The sequence below is a fragment of the Rhamphochromis longiceps genome, linkage group LG17 (genome assembly GCF_057381845.1).
Source record: "Rhamphochromis longiceps isolate RC_006_pf linkage group LG17, R_longiceps_female_GT1.1, whole genome shotgun sequence".
Lineage (NCBI taxonomy): Eukaryota > Metazoa > Chordata > Actinopteri > Cichliformes > Cichlidae > Rhamphochromis > Rhamphochromis longiceps.
Window position 1 is genome coordinate 5,589,446 of NC_140573.1, and position 22,323 is coordinate 5,611,768.

The following is a 22,323-nucleotide window of genomic DNA, read 5'->3' on the forward strand; positions in this document are numbered from 1 at the left end:
TCCGGGCGCCAGATGGCGCAAGACCGTAAAATCCCGGCAAATGTTGGCTCTTGGTTTTTGTTTTTGCGCTCCGGCTTCCGTTACGAGCAGTGAGGAGGTATATCAAATGTGCTGGTTAGCCTTTTTAAAGAAAAAAAGTAGATTAATATGAACTGACTTGTAATTAATTTTAAATTCTATTTAATAGTGGTAGGTATAGAGACAGTGGAACGAATGTTGGGTCTTTTCTTGACACATTTCATAAGGAGCAGACATTAGCAACACTAGCCTTAGCTTTCGTTAGCTAGCTAACGTTTCCCAGTTTCTCCTGGGAAATTTGCTTCAGTATCAAACGACGGAATCACAAAAGGTTATAGCGGAGATTTGTGATTTAGCTGTTGCACGTTATAACCGATTTAATTTTTTTTTTAATTTTTTGCTTTTCCAAGCAGTGAAGGACTGAATGATGATACCGTAGGCTCGATAAATATTAAGAAGTGAAACGTGTTTGTGTGTCCGAAGGCAACAGGAGCACTGACGGACAGCAATGTCGCTCTATGATGACCTCGGTGTGGGTGCCAGTGACACTAAGACCGAAGGCTGGTCCAAGAACTTCAAGCTGCTACAGTCCCAGCTGAAGGTGAAGAAGGCGGCTCTGACACAGGCCAAGGTGCGTGCAGTACTACACATGTATTATAGTGGGCTGTCATTCAATCAAGCTTAACGTACACTTTTGTTTATAAGATGGTCAGAAATGATGATACTAGTGCTTATGTGTGTACATGTGTACATTTTTATTAGCTTGTGAAAAAAGCTCTTTTTTTATATTGTTAAATATTAATGTAATTTAATTAACAAAATATTTTATATTATTTTACATTTGGTCTGAAAAATGTTATGAATGTTTTGAATTAAATCTGGTCTAGTACATCCCAGTCTTGCCTCATTCTTCCCTTCTATGTAAAACTGAGCGGTTGCCGTCAGCCTTCATTAAGCTGTATGATTTAAACACAGTATCAGACTAAGTTAATAGTTCTGCAGATTTTAATAAAACTTCTGCAGCTTTACAGGACTTTTTTAAAAAAAATAAACAAATGGCCGTGGATGGAGCAGCTACGAAGCTCACTTTTCATCACTTTGGAGTTTGTTGATCAGGTGCTTTGATGAAGGACTCCCACTCACTTTTTCCCAGTAAAGGTTTTAATGTTGATCACAGGAAGCACGCTGATGTTTTGGACACCTGAAACAAGTTTTCTTTCACTCAGCCTGAGCTTACCGTCTCGGTAACGGCTCTGCCTTTTTGCTCTTTGCAATCTGTGTATGTGTAAAAAGAATATGGCTCCATCTTAAACCAGCGTCATCATCACTCTTGCCGTTGTGTTATCAGTGCTTTTGTTGAAAACTGGCGGCTGTGTGGACTTAATTTGGTCAAACCTATTATTTACATGCTGCTCCTAAATAAGTTTCTATTGTAGGTTTGTTTTTACATGTAAATGTGGGTGAAATGCTTGCATTTCCATGGTGATAATGGCACGCTACAGAGTCGTATGTTAAACGAAGCATCAAAGCAAAAGATTTGTGTTTAAAAACTTTTTTTAAATTGAAATATTTGATTTACTTGATGAATCATTGCAGCCCTGGGCGACATAGTGGTTATTTGAGTTACAAAATAACCCCTATGAGTAAACCACAAATGAGTATGCCGAAAAGCATCTCTGAATGAACTTGTCTATATACAGCAGTTTTCTTGCCATAATTTGGGCTTGTTTATACAGACTGAGGTTTTTTTCTTTTTAATGCTACTTCCTTTCTGAGTATTGTTGCTGACCATGTCCATCCAATCATGACCACTGTGTGCCCATGTTCTGATGGCTGCTTCCTGCAGATAGCATCCCATGTCACAAAGCTCAGATAATCCCAGACTGGTGTCTTGAATGTGATAATGAGATCCCTGTGCTCGAATGGTCTCTGCAGTCACCAGATTACAATTCAGTAGAGCATGTTTGGGATGTGCAGCCAACATATCCGCAGCAACTGTCTGTCATGCCAGTGTGGAGCAAATGGTTTTCTGTTTGATGTATTTCTACAGTCACTGATCAGAAGAAGAACAAGGTTAATTGGTTGTTTTGTTTATGCTGTTTTTTGTTGTTGTTTTTTTTCTTTTCTGTAGACCCAGCGGATGAAGCAGACCACCGTCTTGGCGCCTGTCATTGATCTTAAGAGAGGAAGTTCCAGTGATGAGCGACAGATCACAGACGCTCCTCCACATGTTGCGGCTGGCCTCAAGGTACGGCTCACAGTGTTTGTTATGGATGGGTACTCAAGACCAGTGTTAAACTGTTACTGGGTTGGTCAGTATGGAAATATTGAAAAACACCTGGACAAATTATGCTGTTTGTGCAGCATTACTTGAGTCTTAAATATCTGTAATGCTGCACAAACATCGGTCAAACGGTCTTTTATAACGACAAAGCTGGTGGTGATCGTGTCTGACGTTGCTGTGTGTTCACATTCTCTCTGATCGTGGCTTGCAGGCTGAATGTTAAAAGCAAAGGCTCACTTTGAGACAGGTTGCATATTTGTAGAGTAACACCAGCAACCTTTGGAAAGCTTTACAAGGATTCTTTTAGTCAATGCTTCCTCGGATATGATGAGATTTGCTGAACTACAAATAAAACTGTTTCCAAATCAAGTCGAGACTGAATGCTGTTTTTAAAATAAATCTGCTGATTTGTTTGATAAGCAGCAGCCACTGCTTCTTTATTGGACACTGGTCAGATACTAAATTCAAGCTTATTCTCAGTTTCTACATGAGACAGGAAGAAACAGATTTACACGGCTGTCGTCATGGTTCAGTGATGAGTGTATGTGGAGCTGCAGTCGCTCCTTTCTGGGTGACAGTGAGGCAGCGCTGCAGTAGAGATGAGCAAGGTGGAATGAAATAAGTTTTATTTCTTTAGTTAAAAACAACTGCTCTTTGCTTTGCAGGTATAAAGATAATTGAAGAATCACATCACCAGTCTAATATGCGTAAACATGTATAAAAACCACATTTCCCCTGCGTTCATCCACCCCTCGTGTGCCATAAATCCAGCTTTATCTTTAGTATTACATATAGTATTCTATAGCGTAATGTTGTCAACCAGTTCTTTCATGTTGTCTGTATTTTGCTGTTTTTAATTTTTTTTTTAAAATTTAATTCAGTTGGATCTTTGCCAAAGATGCAGAGGGAGAATATAACAGTGTCCAGTGTAAAAATTGTAAAGGAACTCATTTATCTCACTCATATGTTGCTGGTTCTTGCTTTAGGATGCAGTCCCCAGTGCCTTCTCTGCTAGTGATGTGCTGATCCCCTTAGCAGACGAGTATGACCCCATGTTCCCCAATGACTACGAGAAGGTGGTGAAGCGTCACAGAGAAGAACGGCAGCGACAGAGGGAGCAGGAGCGGCAGAAGGAAATTGAAGAGAGGGAAAAGTATGGCTGTTTTCTTTTCTTTTGTTTTAAATTCTCCTCAGTAGGCGATGTATTATACAAGCTAAAGATTGACAAACTAGATGAAATAAAATACTTGAAGCTTTCTATTCTTCCACATTTAAAATGATTAAAATAGATTTTTATTTATTAGTTTTCAGGAATTTGGAGGATCTTTACTTTGATTTAGAAATGAACTGAATGAAGCAGACAACTAAATCCTGAATGTGGGCGTTGTGTCTGCAGGAAAAGGAAAGACAGACACGAAAGTGGAGCTCCCAGTGGTTTCTCTCGTTTCCCGGCAGCAGAGGAAGACTCGGATGAGGAGGAGGAGTACGAAAAGGAGAGGAGGAAAAGAAGTGAGTTCTTGAAACACTGAATGATGTTTTGACTCTGATTTGCAAGTAAAATAATCTGTGATCTGATCCTTATCCACATTGTTTAGACATTTAGCGTCTCGTGATTTCAAATCAGTTGACACCCTAGATGGTTTGTGCCCCTCCCAGAGATTACTTGTCTTTGTTTTCTTATCATAAATTGATCACTGAAGTTATTTTGAAAGTAAAACAAAAAGTAAAACCCACTTGCCTGATTGTTTGATCTGTTTTTGTCTCTGTTTCAGGCATGGGTGGAGCAGCCATTGCCCCTCCATCTTCCCTTGTGGACAGAGATGGTAAGTCTGATAAGTCTGAGGGGATATTTATCTTAGTAGCAGCATACAACTGGCTCACTGCAGAATAATGAAGAGAAACTGTAGGGTTGTTTTTCTCCTGCAGGGTTAGGATTTTTAGGGAAAATGGGGCTTATGAGCTTGAATATTTTTAGTAGAATTTCATTTAAAATATATCTGAATTTTCTTTCTGTGTCATGGACACAGAACGTGACACACAGATTTTGGGATCTTGTGAAAACCGATGGGCTGGTAAAGTCAGGATTGTCAGGTTTGAGCTTTGCTCCACCGTGCAATACCATCTGAGAAGTATCTGATTGGGAGTGGCTTTGTTTTTCAGCATGATAGCACACATTAATAGTGTGTTTACACGCATTGGTAGATAGAGGTATGTTTTTACTGGATAGATAAAGGCACACCTGGATATGCTGGAACACTATCACTCATGAATTGGCCTCCTCAAAGCCTAAACCTCAACCTTATTGAAGCAGTGTGGGATCATCTCGACAGAGAACGGGACACAAGGCAGCCAGTGTGTACTGCCACACTGCATTTTAAGTTTTTTTAACTTTAACACAGTACAAAAATTTAGCTTTCAGACTTCTGAATGCTCATTTCTTTCTGCTCCTAGAACCATATAATGGCAGTAAGAGTGGATATCATATACTGTAATTCCAAAAGTGCTTCCTCACCCACTCACTCACGGCCAAAGTGGATAAAATCAAGCATGCAGGCATTCAGACTGCTTCTACAAATGTTTGTGGGTGAATGGATTGCTCTCAGGAGCTTAGTGAATTCCAGTGTGGTACTGTGATAGGATAGCAACAAGTCTAGTCATGAAATTTCTTCACTGCTAAATCTTCCACAGTCATCTGTTAGTAGTATTATAACCAAGTAGAAACGATTGAAAATGACAACAACTCAGACATGAAGCAGCAGGTCATGTAAAATCAGAGAGCGGGGTCAGCGGTTGTTAAGTGAATGCCTTTGGCAATATCGTGTATGTTTGTCTCAGGTTACTACAGGGCGGCCTGTCGAGGAAATGGAATGATGGTGGTGTTAAAGTTAAAGGAAGAGGAACTAAAACATGGTTTCAGACAGGATGAATATAGCTGTATTTACCAACCCCCATCTAACTGTGAATCATGCAGCTCCAAATAAAGATGTGGCGCTTCAAATGACCATAATAGGTCACCTTTATATGCCTAAAGTTTACTTTGAATGCATGTTGACATTGCAGTTGAGCCCTTTGTTACTGCATCAGCCATTTTCTGTTTGTGTGTGTGATCTCAGGCTCTTCATTTTCCTATGAAGATGAGGGCCGTCCTGCCAGAGGCTCAAAGGCGGCCATCCCTCCACCTATGTATGAAGACTCAGACCGGCCCCGCTCACCACCCGGACCGACCAGCTCCTTCCTTGCTAACATGGGGTGGGTGCTTATATTACACAACAAGTAGATTTATATAGTTCATTTATTTTTGCTTGAATAAAAAGTACTTCAAGTTAAGTACTACAGTTAATCAGTTGTATATCATGTTTATATGTACTGTATAGCTGAATGTTTCATTAATTCTCCTTCACCTGCAGAGGCACAGTGGCCCATAAGATTATGCAGAAATATGGCTTCAAAGAAGGCCAGGGCCTCGGGAAGCACGAGCAAGGCCTCAGCACGGCACTGTCCGTGGAAAAGACCAGCAAGAGAGGTGGAAAGATCATCATAGGTGACGCAGCAGAAAAACGTAAGAGCGACCTTTGTGCTTTTTTTTTTTTTTTTTGTCCTTTCCATCTTTAGCTTAGGGCTGGGCGATGCCTTTGTATTTGTTTTGTTTTTAAACGGTACATTAGCAGGTTAGATCAGAGAAGTTGGTTGATCGAGTTATAATTTGATCATTGTGTCACATAAATGTTTGTGCAGTCATATAGATGTTTACGGCTCTCTCCCCTGCCCCCACTCTCTCATTACTTTGAATTCTATGCTCACTCTCACAGTGAAAACCAAAACTAAACTGCACTTAGCTGAACTACTGTCATTATTTTAAACATAAGACTGCCATTTGTTAAAAACGGCATTACGTCTTAATTAAATATACAAATTAAGAAATGTATATTAATTTGTAATCATGTGTCAGACTGTCAGTTTAGGTTTTTATACAAATTCCTGCAAATGTTTCACTCTAAAAGCCTCGTTAAGAAATGAAGCTGGTTAGAAAGCAAAGCAATAAGCTAATGTTTTCTTTCATGATGCTTCAAGAGTTGACTTAGTGAGTCAGTTTACACTTGAACTCACTAAGCGTGGGTAAAATTGGCACGTACAAAAAGACCTTGTAGGAAAACACAAATCATCATTTGCAGTCAGGTCATGACTGTATCTGTGTTAATAAAGTTTCTGTGCCACTTGTGTAAATAGGCACATTACAGTTTAGTTGGGTTTTGTGTGTGTGTGTGTTAATGTTCCCATGATGGACCAATCTCTGAGTAAAAACAGAACTAAAACCCTGAAATACTGCAAACCCATCAGCTCACTGTAAAATGATTTCTGCTGCTTGTAATAATCATCCTTACGTGTCTAGTAAGGATTCTTCTCCCTCCATTACTCAATGTTAAGTTCACTGTACCTCTGTATATTATAATGACAGTGTTACCTGAAGCATGCAGCGTGTGGGTCTCAACCCTAAACATGCAGGAGTGAAAAGCCAGAGGTCGGACCCAAAGCTTTGGCTTCGTGCTTGTAGCTTTGTGCCATCCAACCGTGCCAGTTAGGCGCTTGTAAGACTCCTAACAGCATTTACGACAGGCACATGTGTGCCTGGTGTGGCTGTGGGGTCACGGCAGATGGCTGCCCCACCCTGAGCCTGGTTATGCCAGAGGTTTCTTCCTGTTAAAAGGGGAATTTTTCCTTCCCATTGTCACCAAGTGCTTACTAATAGGGGGTCATCTGATTTTTGGGTTTTCTCTGTGTTATTGTCGGGTCTTTTCCTTACAAAAGTCATTTAATTCAAGAGGGCTGCGGCCCACTTAAATACCAGAAAATGCCATGGGCCAAATCTTAAAAGAAAAGTCAAGTTACAAGAGAAAGCAATTCATTTCCTAAAAATTCGGTTTAAAAAAACCAAACAAAACCATAAGCAACACAGGCTTTTTTGCTCTAAATGGCTAAAACGTATTGCAGTCATATGCTAAGTGCTGAGCCACTGTGTGACCCACCTACCACTGGGCCCCAAGTTCCAGTGCAAGAGCAACATTACTCACTACTCTGCCCTAAATAGTCAGAGTAGTGAGTAATATCACAAACTAATCACTTCCTATTACCAGTTTTAATTCCCTTTTTATAGAAATGAATCATTTTATATAAATATGTAACTGTAAATGTTTATAACGTCAAACTGAATTTCTGTGATTACTGTGGGCCACCTGCAGTACCTTCATAGCCCACTCGGGGTCCCCAGCCAAACCTTGAGTATCACTGCCTTACAATATCAAGCTGCTTGAAGTGACTGTTGATGTGATTTGGCGCCATATAATTTAAAATAAATAAATAAATATATAGGTCTCCATCAATTTTACAGTTTTGGTTTATTGGCTTCTGTTTATAAAATACTCTTTTATGACCCCTTTAAACTAGGTTAGCTCAACTGGATTTTAAATTTTGTTTTATTTTTTTATTTCTTCACATTGTGCTCCAGTAGCACGTTACTCTCAGCCTACCCCTCAAGATCCACATCGCCCAGCCCTACCGCTCGTGTTCTGATGTTTATGCCCCACGCCGCCTTTCTGTGTTCCTTTTCACCCTGTCTGCTTTAACGTGATTTTCTGTATCTGTCAGCTGCATCAAAAGCTGCTTTTATTGTCTCAAGCCTGTCCTGGTCTGTGTGAGCATGTGGATTATTTAGCCGTCCACTGTTTTCACATACTTTTGTTTTGGGTGTGACCACAGCAAGATTCCATTTCAATATCAGTTAGATGTTTTACAGTGACCTTTACATGCATGTCTTTTCATTTTTTGTGTGCGTGTTTCTGTGTGTGTGTGTGTGTGTGTGTGTGTGTGTGTGTGTGTGTGTGTGTGTGTGTGTGTGTGTGCGCGCGTGTGTGAGCAGCAGGCTCCAGCCAATCAGGTGCCACTGAGACTTCAGGCTCTGCAGGTTGGCCTCCACTCCCATTTTCTCCCTTTCATATTGCAGAATGTGCCACACGGATCATCTTTAAAGTTTGTGTTTGCATGACTTTTATATACATGCATACTGTCACACAGTTACTCTATGCGCGTGTCACAGATTCATTGTATTAGCATGAATCTCTGCATCCATGTTCTCTACGCAGCATATTTGTGTTAAAACAGCTGTCAGCTTGGACACATCCAGTTATTGATACCTTCGTACCTTCCTGACTTATCACATATGGTAACTGGGGGTATTATAAGCTTGTAAAGTAGATGAGGATTATTTCAAAGCTAACTTACTTTATTGGAACCTTGCATAACCACATTTAATATAGACGTGTGGACTTTGACCTACAAAGAAAGAAGGCTGCTAGTGCTTCCACTGCTAACATTGATCATATTAAGTTGGTGTTCTCTTACTTCAAGAGTAGATGATTAGTTTAATGGTTAAATTTCTGTTTAATTAGGACATTTGCACTTTGGGACACCTACATTCTTCCATAGCTTATTGATGTGAGTTTGTTGCCACATTTGACACCAGGCAGTAGCTAAAAGTGCGCTAAATGGAGATAAAGTGTGTATCTGTTCTCAAGGGTAATACTGCACACTAGGGCTGCACAATTAATTGTTAGAAAATCGCGATCTCAATTCATACATATGTGCGATCTCATTTCCAAATGACAACGATTAAAAAAAGAAAAAAAAAAAGATGACCGCATTTTGATCCGGGACATAATCTGCATGAAAACAAATGACAAGGGCGGAGCCTTATACCACGTGATACAGAAGCCAGCAGGCAGGGAAAAAAACAACGGAGAGCACGTGAGAGATGATGAAGCTGTAAAGGCCAAGAAAGTGACAGGAGAAAATCCGTCCCGGTCAACCACCCAAACATCAATAACGGGAACCTTATACCGCGCTTCCCCATACCCGTCGAATTCCCGCAGGCACAAAGAAATTACGGAGGCTATCACTTATCACCTGGCTAAATACAGTGGGGCAAAAAAGTATTTAGTCAGCCACCGATTGTGCAAGTTCCCCCACCTAAAATGATGACAGAGGTCAGTAATTTGCACCAGAGGTACACTTCAACTGTGAGAGACAGAATGTGAAAAAAAAATCCATGAATTCACATGGTAGGATTTGTAAAGAATTTATTCGTAAATCAGGGTGGAAAATAAGTATTTGGTCAATAACAGAAATACAACTCAATACTTTGTAACATAACCTTTGTTGGCAATAACAGAGGTCAAACGTTTACTATAGGTCTTTACCAGGTTTGCACACACAGTAGCTGGTATTTTGGCCCATTCCTCCATGCAGATCTTCTCGAGAGCAGTGATGTTTTGGGGCTGTCGCCGAGCAACACGGACTTTCAACTCCCGCCACAGATTTTCTATGGGGTTGAGGTCTGGAGACTGGCTAGGCCACTCCAGGACTTTCAAATGCTTCTTACGGAGCCACTCCTTTGTTGCCCGGGCGGTGTGTTTTGGATCATTGTCATGTTGGAAGACCCAGCCTCGTTTCATCTTCAAAGTTCTCACTGATGGAAGGAGGTTTTGGCTCAAAATCTCACGATACATGGCCCCATTCATTCTGTCCTTAACACGGATCAGTCGTCCTGTCCCCTTGGCAGAAAAACAGCCCCATAGCATGATGTTTCCACCCCCATGCTTCACAGTAGGTATGGTGTTCTTGGGATGCAACTCAGTATTCTTCTTCCTCCAAACACGACGAGTTGAGTTTATACCAAAAAGTTCTACTTTGGTTTCATCTGACCACATGACATTCTCCCAATCCTCTGCTGTATCATCCATGTGCTCTCTGGCAAACTTCAGACGGGCCTGGACATGCACTGGCTTCAGCAGCGGAACACGTCTGGCACTGCGGGATTTGATTCCCTGCCGTTGTAGTGTGTTACTGATGGTGACCTTTGGTCTTGGCCATGGCGGCGTTTGGAGTCTGACTGTTTGAGGCTGTGGACAGGTGTCTTTTATACAGATGATGAGTTCAAACAGGTGCCATTCATACAGGTAACGAGTGGGGGACAGAAAAGCTTCTTACAGAAGACGTTACAGGTCTGTGAGAGCCAGAGATTTTCCTTGTTTGAGGTGACCAAATACTTATTTTCCACCCTGATTTACGAATAAATTCTTTACAAATCCTACCATGTGGATTCATGGATTTTTTTTTTTCACATTCTGTCTCTCACAGTTGAAGTGTACCTCTGGCGCAAATTACTGCCCTCTGTCACCATTTTAAGTGGGGGAACTTGCACAATCGGTGGCTGACTAAATACTTTTTTGCCCCACTGTATATGGTTCCCATCAACACTGAGCAAAACAAGGGATTTAGACAAACCCTAGACAAACGCTACACTGTGCCGTCCGGCAACTATTTTTCAAATGTTGCACTACCTGCTGTATACACACAGTGTCGAGCAACGGTGGAGACGGAATTACAAGCAGTACAACATTTTGCGGCAAAGACAAAATGTGAGACATTTATGGTTTTTATGTTCAGTCCCAACTGTTACGAAGTTGATGTGCACTTAATAAATGCAATAAATATTTATATTGGAAAAGAAAATCATGAGAGAATCGTGATCTCAATTCTAAGCAAAAAAAATCGTGATTCTCATTATATGCAAAATCGTGCAGCCCTACTGCACACAGCTGTATCCATTTTGTCTGGCTCACTTTTATCAGCAGGAGTTTTGTTTGCACTCTGTCTATGACCCTGTTCACAGCTCACTTAGCTCCACTCAGTGTTTCACATGTAGAGACTGCCCTCTGGTGGCGTCATTATGCAGTGCACTATAATATGACAACCTCGATACAGCATCAACAGTATATAACACCAAATCTCTGTCTGTTTGTTTGCTTACAAACTCGATCTGATAATCAGGAGTTGAGTAACCCAAACTTGGCTCATATCTTAGTCCCCTGAAGCTTCTTGTCTGTATCAGATAATGGGAATATTATTATGTTGCCTGGCAGACACCTACCAGTGGGCAAAAAGTGATTGAGTTTGTGCACCTGTAACACCTTCAGAAGGATCTTATTATTTTAATTTAATGACATTAGTATCTAATTTATCATATCTTGAATATTCATATTTCCATGTACATCTGAAGTCAAGTTTAAATGGCCTGCATTTGTTTACTGTATTTAGGGTCTATATCAAAACTTTAATGTTGGATAAATAACTGTATAATTGTACTTTTATGCTAAGGGCTTTCAAGCCATGTGAATTCCTCCAGCCTACTAAAGCACTTTCTTTCCAGCTTGTTATTTTTGCCAGGTGCTACTGTAGGTAAACCATAAGGCTAATGTAAATAAGCCAATGTCATAAAAAATTAAGTTATAAAATCCTCTTTTACTATATCGTCTTCCATACCAGTTTTTCATTATTCACGTAATCTGCGGTAGACACTGTCTGGATACTAAGTGTTGTAGTAGATTCCACAGCTGGTTGACTTAAAAATCATATATGCATGGCAATACATCATGCTGTTTATAAACGTACTATGAGTCCCCTAATTATCTTCTATTTATCAATTTGGCCTCGATCACCTTTTTGTAACTTTTGTAAATGCGATTCGATCAAACAATGCTGTAGTTTGGTTATGTACTGCAATCTGCAACACAAATGCTCTGCTGTGCTATAATGCTGTGATGCCGCCCAGGCTGAAGCTGCAACCCGGCCTCAATATGAAAATTAATTTTAACCTCCTAGGACCTGGCGTCCACATATGTGGACATCACTTTTTGGGTTATTTAGACCAAAATACTCAATTTTGCTCTACAAGGGCCTGATATCCACTTACAAGGACATTATACTGCTACTGTTCTATCAAAATTTTAAACGAATATCCTCATATGTGGCTCTTATTTTTCTTAAAGACAAAAATCTGGTAAAAAAAAGATCTGGTAATTCTTTGTTTTTACGTTCATTGGGCCCCAATATGCCCAAATATCAAAGAGAAATTAAAATGCATGCCGTGGAAGGGTTCAAGTCTTAGGAGGTTAAGTCTTTCCTGCTTTGAATTTGGTCTGTGCTTCTTATAGCAGGGTGCAGAGTTTTGCCTGTACAGCATGCTCTTTGCTGCCAATGCGAACAAGCTTCAAGTCTCCCTTATTTTCCCCTCTCAACAGCTTTTCATCAAATGTTTGGCTTCTGTGCAGTTTTCGCTCTTTGACCTGTTCTCCGAACCCCTGGACAATCATTTATGACAAGTCAAATCTGCAATGTATTCCATTATGACTTAACCCAGTAAAGCCTGCGCATTCACATAATTGCCTTAAAATTCCCGCCTTTTTTTCTTTTTTTAAAAATTGGAGCATTTATGGAAAATTCTGACAAATTAAAAAAAAAAAACAAAAAACCCCAATTAACATCAATTCGTATACATGAGGGTTTTTTTTTTGCTTGCAATTTATTGCTTATATATATATATATATATATATATATATATATATATATATATATATATATATATATATATATATATATATATATATATATATATATATATATATATATATATATATATATATATATATATATAGCAAGCAAGCATAGATTAAAAATGAAATAGCCGATTTGTAATAAGAGGCCGACTCCTACGGAAGCGTAGAGCAAAAGAAAAATACAAGTGTATCACGTTATAACGTGAAAGGTTTATTGTTCTAACAATATACTTTTCACGTTTGAACAACATAATATCACGTTATTACAATATACATAATTATCACGTTCGTACAATATAATATTGATATTGTACGAACGTGATATTATGTTGTTCAAACGTGAAAAGTATATTGTACAAACAGGAAAAGTATCTTGTTAGAACAATAAACCTTTCACGTTATAACGTGATACACTTGTATTTTTCTTTTGCCTGGGTGGCAGCTCTACGCTTCCGTAGACTCCTCCCTGGCATTAAACATGTCAGTGTTTCTGTTTAACCACTAGAGGGCACAATTGGATATCGCTCCATCCATGTTTACCTTATCTGTATAGCTGTTGAATAACTTGAGCTCTGTTATCAGCGTTGTTTATTGTCCAGTTAAATGACTGTCAAATAAGAACATAGCTACTCTGATAGTCTCTCATATTCTCAAATGTGCTAGCAGCTTAAGCACACCCTTTACCCCTTATTATTATTATTAATTAGTAATATCAATACTTTTGTCAGATCGTCATTTAGATTTCCGAAATGTGGAAAAATAGTGTGGAAATTGCATTTTTTTTTCTTTTTTGTTTGTTTGTTTGTTTGTTTGTTTGTTTTTTTTAGTTGTTTAACTTAATATCTAAACGGAAAAATATAAAGATGAGCAGGAAAACTTCAGCTCTGTTTTGTTTTATACATTTCAGTATTTGAGTGAGACTGGCAACTTGGCCACTTTCCAGAAATCTTAACAGTTTTATTACTTGAATGACCCAGAACGACCCAGAGTGGCTTCTCAGCAGCACAGTAAAAGCCAACTGGATGTCAGACGAAGCAGATATCAGACCAGCTGACGCAAAACAAACTGCTGAATTGTTTCATTTATCATCTGTGTTGAATCAAGCTCCCAAGTTTTGAACAGTCCCGCACAAATCCACTTATCGTCCAACACCTTCTGTTGCTCCATCCAGCATACCTGCTGCCTGTAAATATTCTGATGATAAGGAAAAAATTACGATCACCTCTGTTTTCTTCCAATCAGCTGACTCCTCCAAGAAGTCTGACGCGAACCCGCTCACTGAGATCCTGAAAAACCCAACCAAGGTGGTCCTGCTGAGGGTACGTGTATCCCTGTGTGCTGTTAAATTCCCCCTTTCTAGGTTTGGCTACTATAGCATTAGAAAAATGATCAGTGGGTTATAAGTGGCACATGTTATTATTTCAACACAGAACACTGGGGTGATGGAAAGACTGCAGTTTTAATATGAGATTATGACTAGTCTGATGTCCCGTGCAGCTTGGTTACATGTGTCGTTTCCCTTCGTAGAACATGGTGGGGCGAGGAGAGGTGGACGAGGACTTGGAGGGAGAGACGAAAGAGGAATGCGAGAAATATGGCAAAGTAGTTAAATGTGTCATTTTTGAGGTGAGATGAAGTGATTTATAAAACTCGATTTACGTAAAGTCATCAAAACAGAAGCGTGAAGATTCTTTCCGCTGTCAGATTGCAGAGGTGCCAGATGATGAAGCCGTCAGAATATTTCTGGAGTTTGAGAGGGTGGAGTCGGCCATCAAAGGTCAGTATTCACTTCTTTTAAGCGCCATCCCTGGAATAGGCCTCAACTCATGAGATATCGGGCATTTGCATCAGACCATGTTGCCTTCAAGCGTCACAGGAGTTTGAGGAACTTCCTCGCTGTGCACTTGTTCATAATGAAAGTGGTTGCCTCAGACATTTCCATTCTCATTTAAACAATGGTTTTCAGTCTGCATATGTAGGCGACTGTTTCCTAAATTACTTCATGTAACAGCATCGCACTTTTCCTTTTTCTTTCTCTTTTTTTGGGGGGGGAGGAATCATTGCATAACTGCTCTAATAATGTGGGTGAAAATGTGTCCCATTCTAAATGAGTTGGCCCAGATCGGAAACAAGGTGAGACTCCCATTCCCTGCGGTGTTACATCATTTGTGACCCAGCAACCCAGGCGTCTCCCTGTGGCACCGGCAGAACCGCGCTTATATCACAGCTCTCAGAAAGCAGGGCAGGTTCTCAAAGAACGACACTAAAACCTGCCATAAAGAATCAAATTAAAAGTCTCACACTAAGTGATCCGTTTCTGCAGGTGATGACGAAGCATCCGGAAAGTGAAGTCTGAGGGCATGTTCTCGCACTCACAGGCCGGAGGTGATTGTTGTATTTAGTGTCCGTCACGGTAGCTGTAAATAATATGCTGGAACCCAGTTAAACCTGATTTTCTTCTGTCACTGTGTGAAAATGGGTCATGTTTTTCCTCATGTTAGCTATGATTCCCCTACAACAGGGGTGCCCAATCCCGGTCCTCGAGAGCTACCGTCCTGCAGCTTTTAGATGCATCCTTGTTCCCACACAGCTGAATCAAATGAATGGCTTGTTATCAGGCCTTTGCCAAACATGATGGCATGCTGAAGAGGTAATCAAACCATTTGATTCAGCTGTGTTGGAGTAGGGATGCATCTAAAAGCTGCAGGATAGTAGCTCTCGAGGACCGGGATTGGGCAGCCCTGCCCTACAGGGAAGAGAACGGCGAGTGTAGCATCTAGCACCTGGTTCATTTAAGTTAGTGTCTTCTAGTAGAGGTGATTTAGCTTGTTTTTGCTCATGAATTCCATTTGTAGTTGCTTTGGATATGGCTGGAGTTGTTCAAAGTGCAGTTAAGATTTACCAGTCTGCCCATAACATCCACATTTTTATCTCCCCTCCAAGGTTGCATCTTTGTGCACCTCTGGTCATCATGTGCAACTAAGACTTGAATCCACCAATTGAGACATCAAGCGTGTTGCCAATCTGACTGCAATCTGTCTACATTTGATTTAAACAGACCAAACAGCGCGGTTGTGAAACACCCTTTGATGGCTCCCTTTAAGCCCTGTTCTGATCTTGACCGCTCTCTCTGATTTTTATCGCTCATCTTGAATGTGCACAAAAAGCAAACGCCAACTTCCCCGTTAAAGCGATCGATGCTGTCTTCAGTGTTGAGACAGGGTGAGCGTGACAGTGACTCAAAAGTAGTAAGAAGCAGTTTTGGGTGACAGGATTCCCAGGTCAGACGGTCGGCTAAAGCCTCTCAAATACTGAAACATACTGTATTCTGCTAGAACACTACTAATCAGACATGCAGAGTTGTTGCTGTTAGGTTTTTTTTGTGTTTTGTTTTTTAAGCAGTGGCAACACAACAGTACATCACAGTAGTGTTCACGCTTGAAGGAATGCAATACTACCCAAGAAGATAAGTTTGAAGTTAAATTTTCCCGGCTATTCTTTGAAAGGTTTAATGGCTACATAGAAACCAGCTAAATAATCCTGTCGGTTCTCTTCACTGCTGACGTGAGTATGAGGTGATGGAAAGGTTACAGAGCCTGGCGATTGCACATTGTCCTCAAACAGAAAGTTGTTCATTACCTTCATTAGATTACAGATAGTAAATGACAATAGTTAAAGGAACAGTTTGTCATTTTTCTGAGAAGTTGTAAAGATTTATAATGATGAATTTAGATCTGTTGTTGGACATTTAGCACTTTCTGCTTGGCATTTACCGAAACAGCACAGTGACAGTATTGCACATGAGAGGTGGAAACTCAGATTTTTGCAATTGGCCCTGTTGCATAGGCGTTACTCGGAGTTCCTTTCTCAGGGCACAAAATTTAGTGAGGGGAATATTTAAGTTTTGCTATGCATAAGATGTATATCTAATAACAGTTTTTTTTTCACATTGGTTATTGCTTTGTAGAGGAGACATCGCAGTAAGTTAAGGGTGCGCTTATTAATTTCAGATGAGGATGTGGTTAAAAATGGATGGATTACAAAGCCACCTAATTCTAAATTTGTTTAGTGAACTCCGAAATGACCTGGAAACTAAAAGAGTCACGCAGTGCCAGCGGCAGCAAAACTTATTGCAATTCTTCAATTCTCGGTTTCTGGTTCCTGTAAACTGCGGCTTCTGTGGCTATTTCACAGCCTGCACGGAGGGTCAAAGCGAAACAGCTGACGAATGGCAAGAACAGGGAGGATGACTATGTTGAATTTGGACCCTGTCCTTAGTATATTCAGGCCTTGGATATGGATGTTGGTCTGATGCATTTATGTTAATAAATCTTTATTAAGGAAAAAATGTCTCTTAAGTTTTTTTTTTTAAGTTTTATTACACTGAAATTAAAGCATTTTGATTTCAGGGTCATAAAAGGTGCACATGGTTTTCACCATGATCTCGTGATCCTCTAACACATGACTGTTTTTTTTTTTTTTTTTTTTTTTGTCATGGGTTACACAAATTCAGCTGCATGCACTTTGGCAATAGGTGTTTTTCTGTCTCTTTCTCAGCGTAGAACCGTTATGGTGGTACTGTCAACATCGAAGCAATTACTAAAGCCTGTTTCCATTCTAACGAGCTCATGACTGCCACTGTAGGCCTACACTGAACGTACACATGTACAACTGATTTATATTGATATGCTTGTCCTGTTAGTAAATTACCCACAGCTCTTGGCAGATTGTGCGAGTCACATTGAAATGAACAGAGTGCGCCTGCGTTTAGAAAACAGCACAATTTTTGTAAATCATCCGCAAACCTAACCGCACCCATAACATAAAATAATTGCTCTCTAACCCTTGTGAAGAAAGCACGTTTAAAAAATGGTCTGAATTCATCTTTGAAAAGATGCACAATTGTACACTAACCATCTGTTTCCATACAAATCAAGATGTTCCCCTTAGCTGCTGTAGTCATAACACACGTTGTTTTGTGCATATGCACACGCTTTATGGCTGTCTACCAACTGAAGTGATCTCCGGCGTCCTTCAAGATCCATTATCATGCTTGGGACACACATGCCTCAGTGACTAATGCTGAATCCTGTCCTCTCTCACACAGTCGGATAAGACGCGTCCTTTTTAAAGGATCATTACCTCAGTGGTTCATCTTTAGGAGACGGTCCTGGGAAATGACCCTGACATAAAATTTCCTATTTTCCTAGAATGCAGACGTACGAGAGCCAAAAAAAGTTTTCTTTTTTTTCTCTTCTTGAGTGTTGTTTGCTGGGAACTACCAGCATGAGCCGGCTGTTTTTCATAAACAGTGTAATAATTTATTTTTTACAAAGGAGAGATGAACCGATCTTTGGAGGTCACAGAGAATAAATCTACCATAAAACATATTGAGACAATAGTGACTTTGTTTTAGTTTGTTGTGTTTTGTTCTTCCTGTGCGTAAGTGATACAACATTCTCATGTTAGTAGGGATCTGCTTCAAAGAAACACAAGGTTTCCAGATTTGTGCCAGATGCTCCACAGCATCGGTGTTCTGATGTCTTTGATGGGCCTGTTTTGATCAGTGTTTTTAATTGAAGGCCACATGCTTACCCAGTAAATATCAGAATAGGGTGCAGCCTCAACTGTACAACTTTTTAACAGCCATATTGTTAAAAAAACAAAACAGCATGCAGCTGAGTTGTTGGGTATCTATACTGATGTGGACTGGGTAAAATGTTAGGAGTGAAAAGATGCCACGTTTGTTTCATGGAGATGGAAAAAGATCAACATTTGTATGTGAAAATGAAGGAGGTTGGTCCATTGGGCTGAAATTTCATTGCAGCAACTCAAAATGGTACTCGGTAAGCCCCACATGCATGCATGTATGCATTACTGATATCACAACATGCTCCTAATGAGATCATGGGTGTCCTTGGGGGATTTCCTCCTAGCTCGGAAGCATCAATGAGTTCCTGGATGATGCAAGGTGCAACCTGCCAGTGTCAGGTGGACTGAAACATAATGTCCCAAAATGTGGTGGATTTTGTTCTTTTTGCATATGACTCTACTTTGTTTTCCCAGGTTCTGACATTAATTGTTCCTCTCTTTTGCAGCTGTTGTGGATCTGAACGGACGATATTTCGGTGGGCGAGTTGTCAAGGCCTGCTTCTACAATCTAGACAAGTTTCGGGTTTTGGACCTCGGCGAGCAGGTTTGAATTCACCCTGGGAAACTACAAGAACCACCACACAAGGAGCTCACATCATCTCCCCACATGTACATAAACCTTTTTTATATTTCCTGAACAGCAGTCTGTGTAGTGATACATGTCTGTAGTATATTGGCTTGTTTGTCCTGTGTTTAAAAAAACAAAAAACCTTTTATGTAAAAAGAATAAAGGATATAAACAACATTGAGTTGATGGTTTTGTCATTTTTACATAGAAAATTTTCTGTTTCTGGTTTTAGATCTTCATTAGTTAAGACAACAAAGCTCATTCTTCATGTTGACTGTCGTTGTGTTCTTAAGTGTCAAAATATGAACACTAATATAACGAGAGGTTAAACTCTAGAAACCCACTCCAATCATATGTTGTATCTCCAGGAAGCCTACTTTCCTTGTCTGAAGTTTGTCTGACATAACGCAGGTTCCTCGCTAGTGTTAACACATCCCCAGGCAGAGACTGTCTTGATTTAGCCTTGCCAGATTATAGGAAGGGGACTGGGACAGTGAACGCAACCCCAGCCTCATTCAGAACTTATGTAAGTGCGCCAGAAGGGCCCTGGAGGTTCCCGTGAAAAACGTCAGGAAGGATCCCACTGGAGAAGGTTTAAATCAGATCAGGGAAACGGGTTGGACAGAGAAACAGAAACAAGAAGCGAGACCCATTTAAAAGATTTAATCATTCCATTCATTTAGGGTTGCAGTGGTCAAAGGTTGAAGTGATGGGAGTTAATGGGTAAAAGCTGAGGAATAAAATCAAATGTTTGATCGACTGCTCTTGTTGATCATTTTGATTATGAAATAAGCCCAGCTAAGAGAGCATTAAATTAAACAACAAAATGTTGTAAGTTGATTATTCAGTGTTTTACTGAGCGTGTGCAGTGTGTTTGTGTCAGAGTGCAAGCCAGGAGCAGGGCTTGATGTTGAGCGCGTGTCCTGAGCATGCACAGCAGAGTGCTGTTTGGTCTATGAAACTAACGAATGTGTCAACAGTGCAACTTGAGGGGGGGTGGCCACGATGTTTGCTCACAGTAGTTCCCGTAGTGGAGCGCACACTCGCACACCATGTACTGAGCTTGAATATTTATTGCACTGGCCTCAGTTTGATTCCACCATAGGCCACTTGCTGTAAGTTGTCTCTTTCCTGTCAGCCACTCCAGTGTAAATGACGTAAAGCGCCTTGCATGTGAATCATATCCCACGTGTGGTATGCTCCCCAACAACTATCGGGTCGCCTCCTGCAGCATTCTCAGGCTGATCTTCAACAGTGTTGTGCAGCACTTGTCAGGAAGTTACCCCGAGTACATTACTATTTACATGTTGGCTGCTGGTGGCATAATTCGAAAGAACTGTTTATGCTTTCGTAGTTATCCTGATGACAACTTGTGTCCAAGATATTACTCCAGATTCTGATCTTTAAATCAACAAGGTGACAAAAATGAATTTTCCACAGCCACTTGCATATCAAATGCATGCTAATTGAAGACCACTGCTCTGCTCTTACTTCAAAGGGTCATCTTTCTCTTGATCTCTACTCTCCTTGTTTATCTTCTATTGGGCCTTGATGGAAGCCCTCAGTTCATCCACTGTAGGAATCAAACAGTTTGAACTCTTCTCCCTTTAAGCCAGCTTTCGTCTGATTGGCTGCCCCTTGCAAACACAAGAGCACTTGAGTGGGACTTCTGTGCTCACAGGCAGAGCTCAACATCTATGGCCAGGTCCAAAACTACAACTAATTCCCTTGTTAACGACATGCCTTCAAAGATACTGGGAACATCTACTTTGACTTTGGAGGTTAAAATCCGGTATGTGTCTTTCACATTAGAGACAGTTAAGCAAGGTTTCTGAATAGTTTTTAAACTAAACTAAATCATGTCATAATAAATTGTTTGTTCATTGAAGACTGGTTCCAGGTGACTTCCATAGCTTTACAGAATAGCCCGCAGAGAGGTCATTACAATCCTGACCTTACACCGTGTGTTAGGGGGCACAGTTTGATGGCATAATCCAGAAATGTAATACATTTAGCCTGTAGTGATGTAGTGATGATGTCCTAGTGAGGTGGCTGTTACATTTTTTCCACACAAGTTGTATTTCGGAATATTAAAGAAAGGTTAGTACTGTCCAAAGATACTGAGCCAACCCTCGTTTCTTTATATGTTGCAAGGAAAATGCGAAACTGTACATACAAAAAAAAGAGTACAATCGCAGTTCACAATTGTGAAACCTGGCCCCACCTTATCATGTGAATTCATAAGGTGGGGCCAGGTTTCACAATGAGCTCACCCGAAACCCTGGCTGATTGGGACCCGCACCCATTTTCACACCTTGGCTCAGGCGATTAGAGGATCATCAGGGGGTCCTTTTGTCCCTCTGTGGGTGACAGTGATACTCCCACTGGGTTTAAATCTGGGACTCTCCACCATTTGACCTTAGAACTGAAGAAGCTTCTCGGATGAGAGGTGAAACGTCTTCAAGCAACTTAAAGAAGTCCAGACGCTTTTCTTTGCAAGCTGCTTTGACTATGATGACCTGGATGACTGAGAACCTTCACAGACATGTCCCTTAGTTAGGCTCCCGTGACCTCAAATGATGGACTGATCACCTCTCCTCCCCTTCATTCCATGCATTCACATTCACACACACACACACACACACACACACACACACACACACACACACACACACACACACACACACACATCAACAAGCTAAGTGTTTATTGTTATATTGTTGCTCATTTCCTTTGTCTCCCTGGTCCTCTCTCACCTTTCTGTCTGTGTGTTCTTCACATTAAAGAGGGAGTTTTTTCCTCCCAACTGAGTGCTTACTTAGGGGCAAATTGAATGCACAAAGCGAAGTACTGCAAATGATCCAGTCATTACTTTTAAATACATGTCTGTAAATTTTATCAGTATGACTCCTCAAAAAGCTCAACACTACATGTTTACTTTCGAGACTGTGATTATTTTCTTAAACGTTTAACTGTAATCACTTTGTCCTTCTGTTCATCAGTTCAAGATGAGATTAGTCCTCCGTGTAAAACTTGATAACAAAGCAGAAATCCCTTTGTGTGTAGAAAGATGTCAGTCAAATAAAAGACTTAATCAAGAGTTTCCCTTCAAAATAATGCTTTAATTACCAGATGCCTATACAGCCTTAGCCCCATTTGGATTAACAGCTATTTTTATGGGAGCTCATTCCAAGACAGACAAGCAGTTTACTCTCCTGAGACAAAATACAGTCTGCATCACTGTCACTGTTCCTGCATATTATATGAAGCAACAGCAGTCTTAAATATATATATTTATGGTTTTGCTCAGTCATCAGCAGTTTTCTTATCTCAACACTTTTTTGCTCATTTCC

At 40.4% G+C, this 22,323-nt stretch overlaps 1 protein-coding gene across 4 annotated transcripts; it reads left to right on the plus strand.

Moving 5' to 3' along the window:
• The first annotated feature begins 6 nt into the window (after window positions 1-6).
• Window positions 7-19,147, plus strand: rbm17 (RNA binding motif protein 17). Of its 4 annotated transcripts, none has more exons than XM_085385944.1 (13): window positions 7-97; window positions 502-649; window positions 2,150-2,266; window positions 3,289-3,455; window positions 3,699-3,811; window positions 4,075-4,125; window positions 5,416-5,551; window positions 5,710-5,861; window positions 8,217-8,261; window positions 13,993-14,069; window positions 14,278-14,376; window positions 14,455-14,527; window positions 18,849-19,147. In XM_085385944.1, exons 2-13 carry the CDS (start codon window positions 527-529, stop codon window positions 18,950-18,952), a joined length of 1,257 nt encoding a protein of 418 aa, XP_085242070.1. In that variant the 5' UTR covers window positions 7-97; window positions 502-526; the 3' UTR covers window positions 18,953-19,147. The 4 variants fall into 4 exon arrangements, with proteins under 4 accessions (XP_085242070.1, XP_085242072.1, XP_085242073.1 ...); XM_085385946.1 differs by having other exon boundaries at window positions 5,437-5,551; XM_085385945.1 differs by lacking the exon at window positions 7-97 and adding an exon at window positions 204-349.
• Window positions 19,148-22,323: the final 3,176 nt, after the last annotated feature.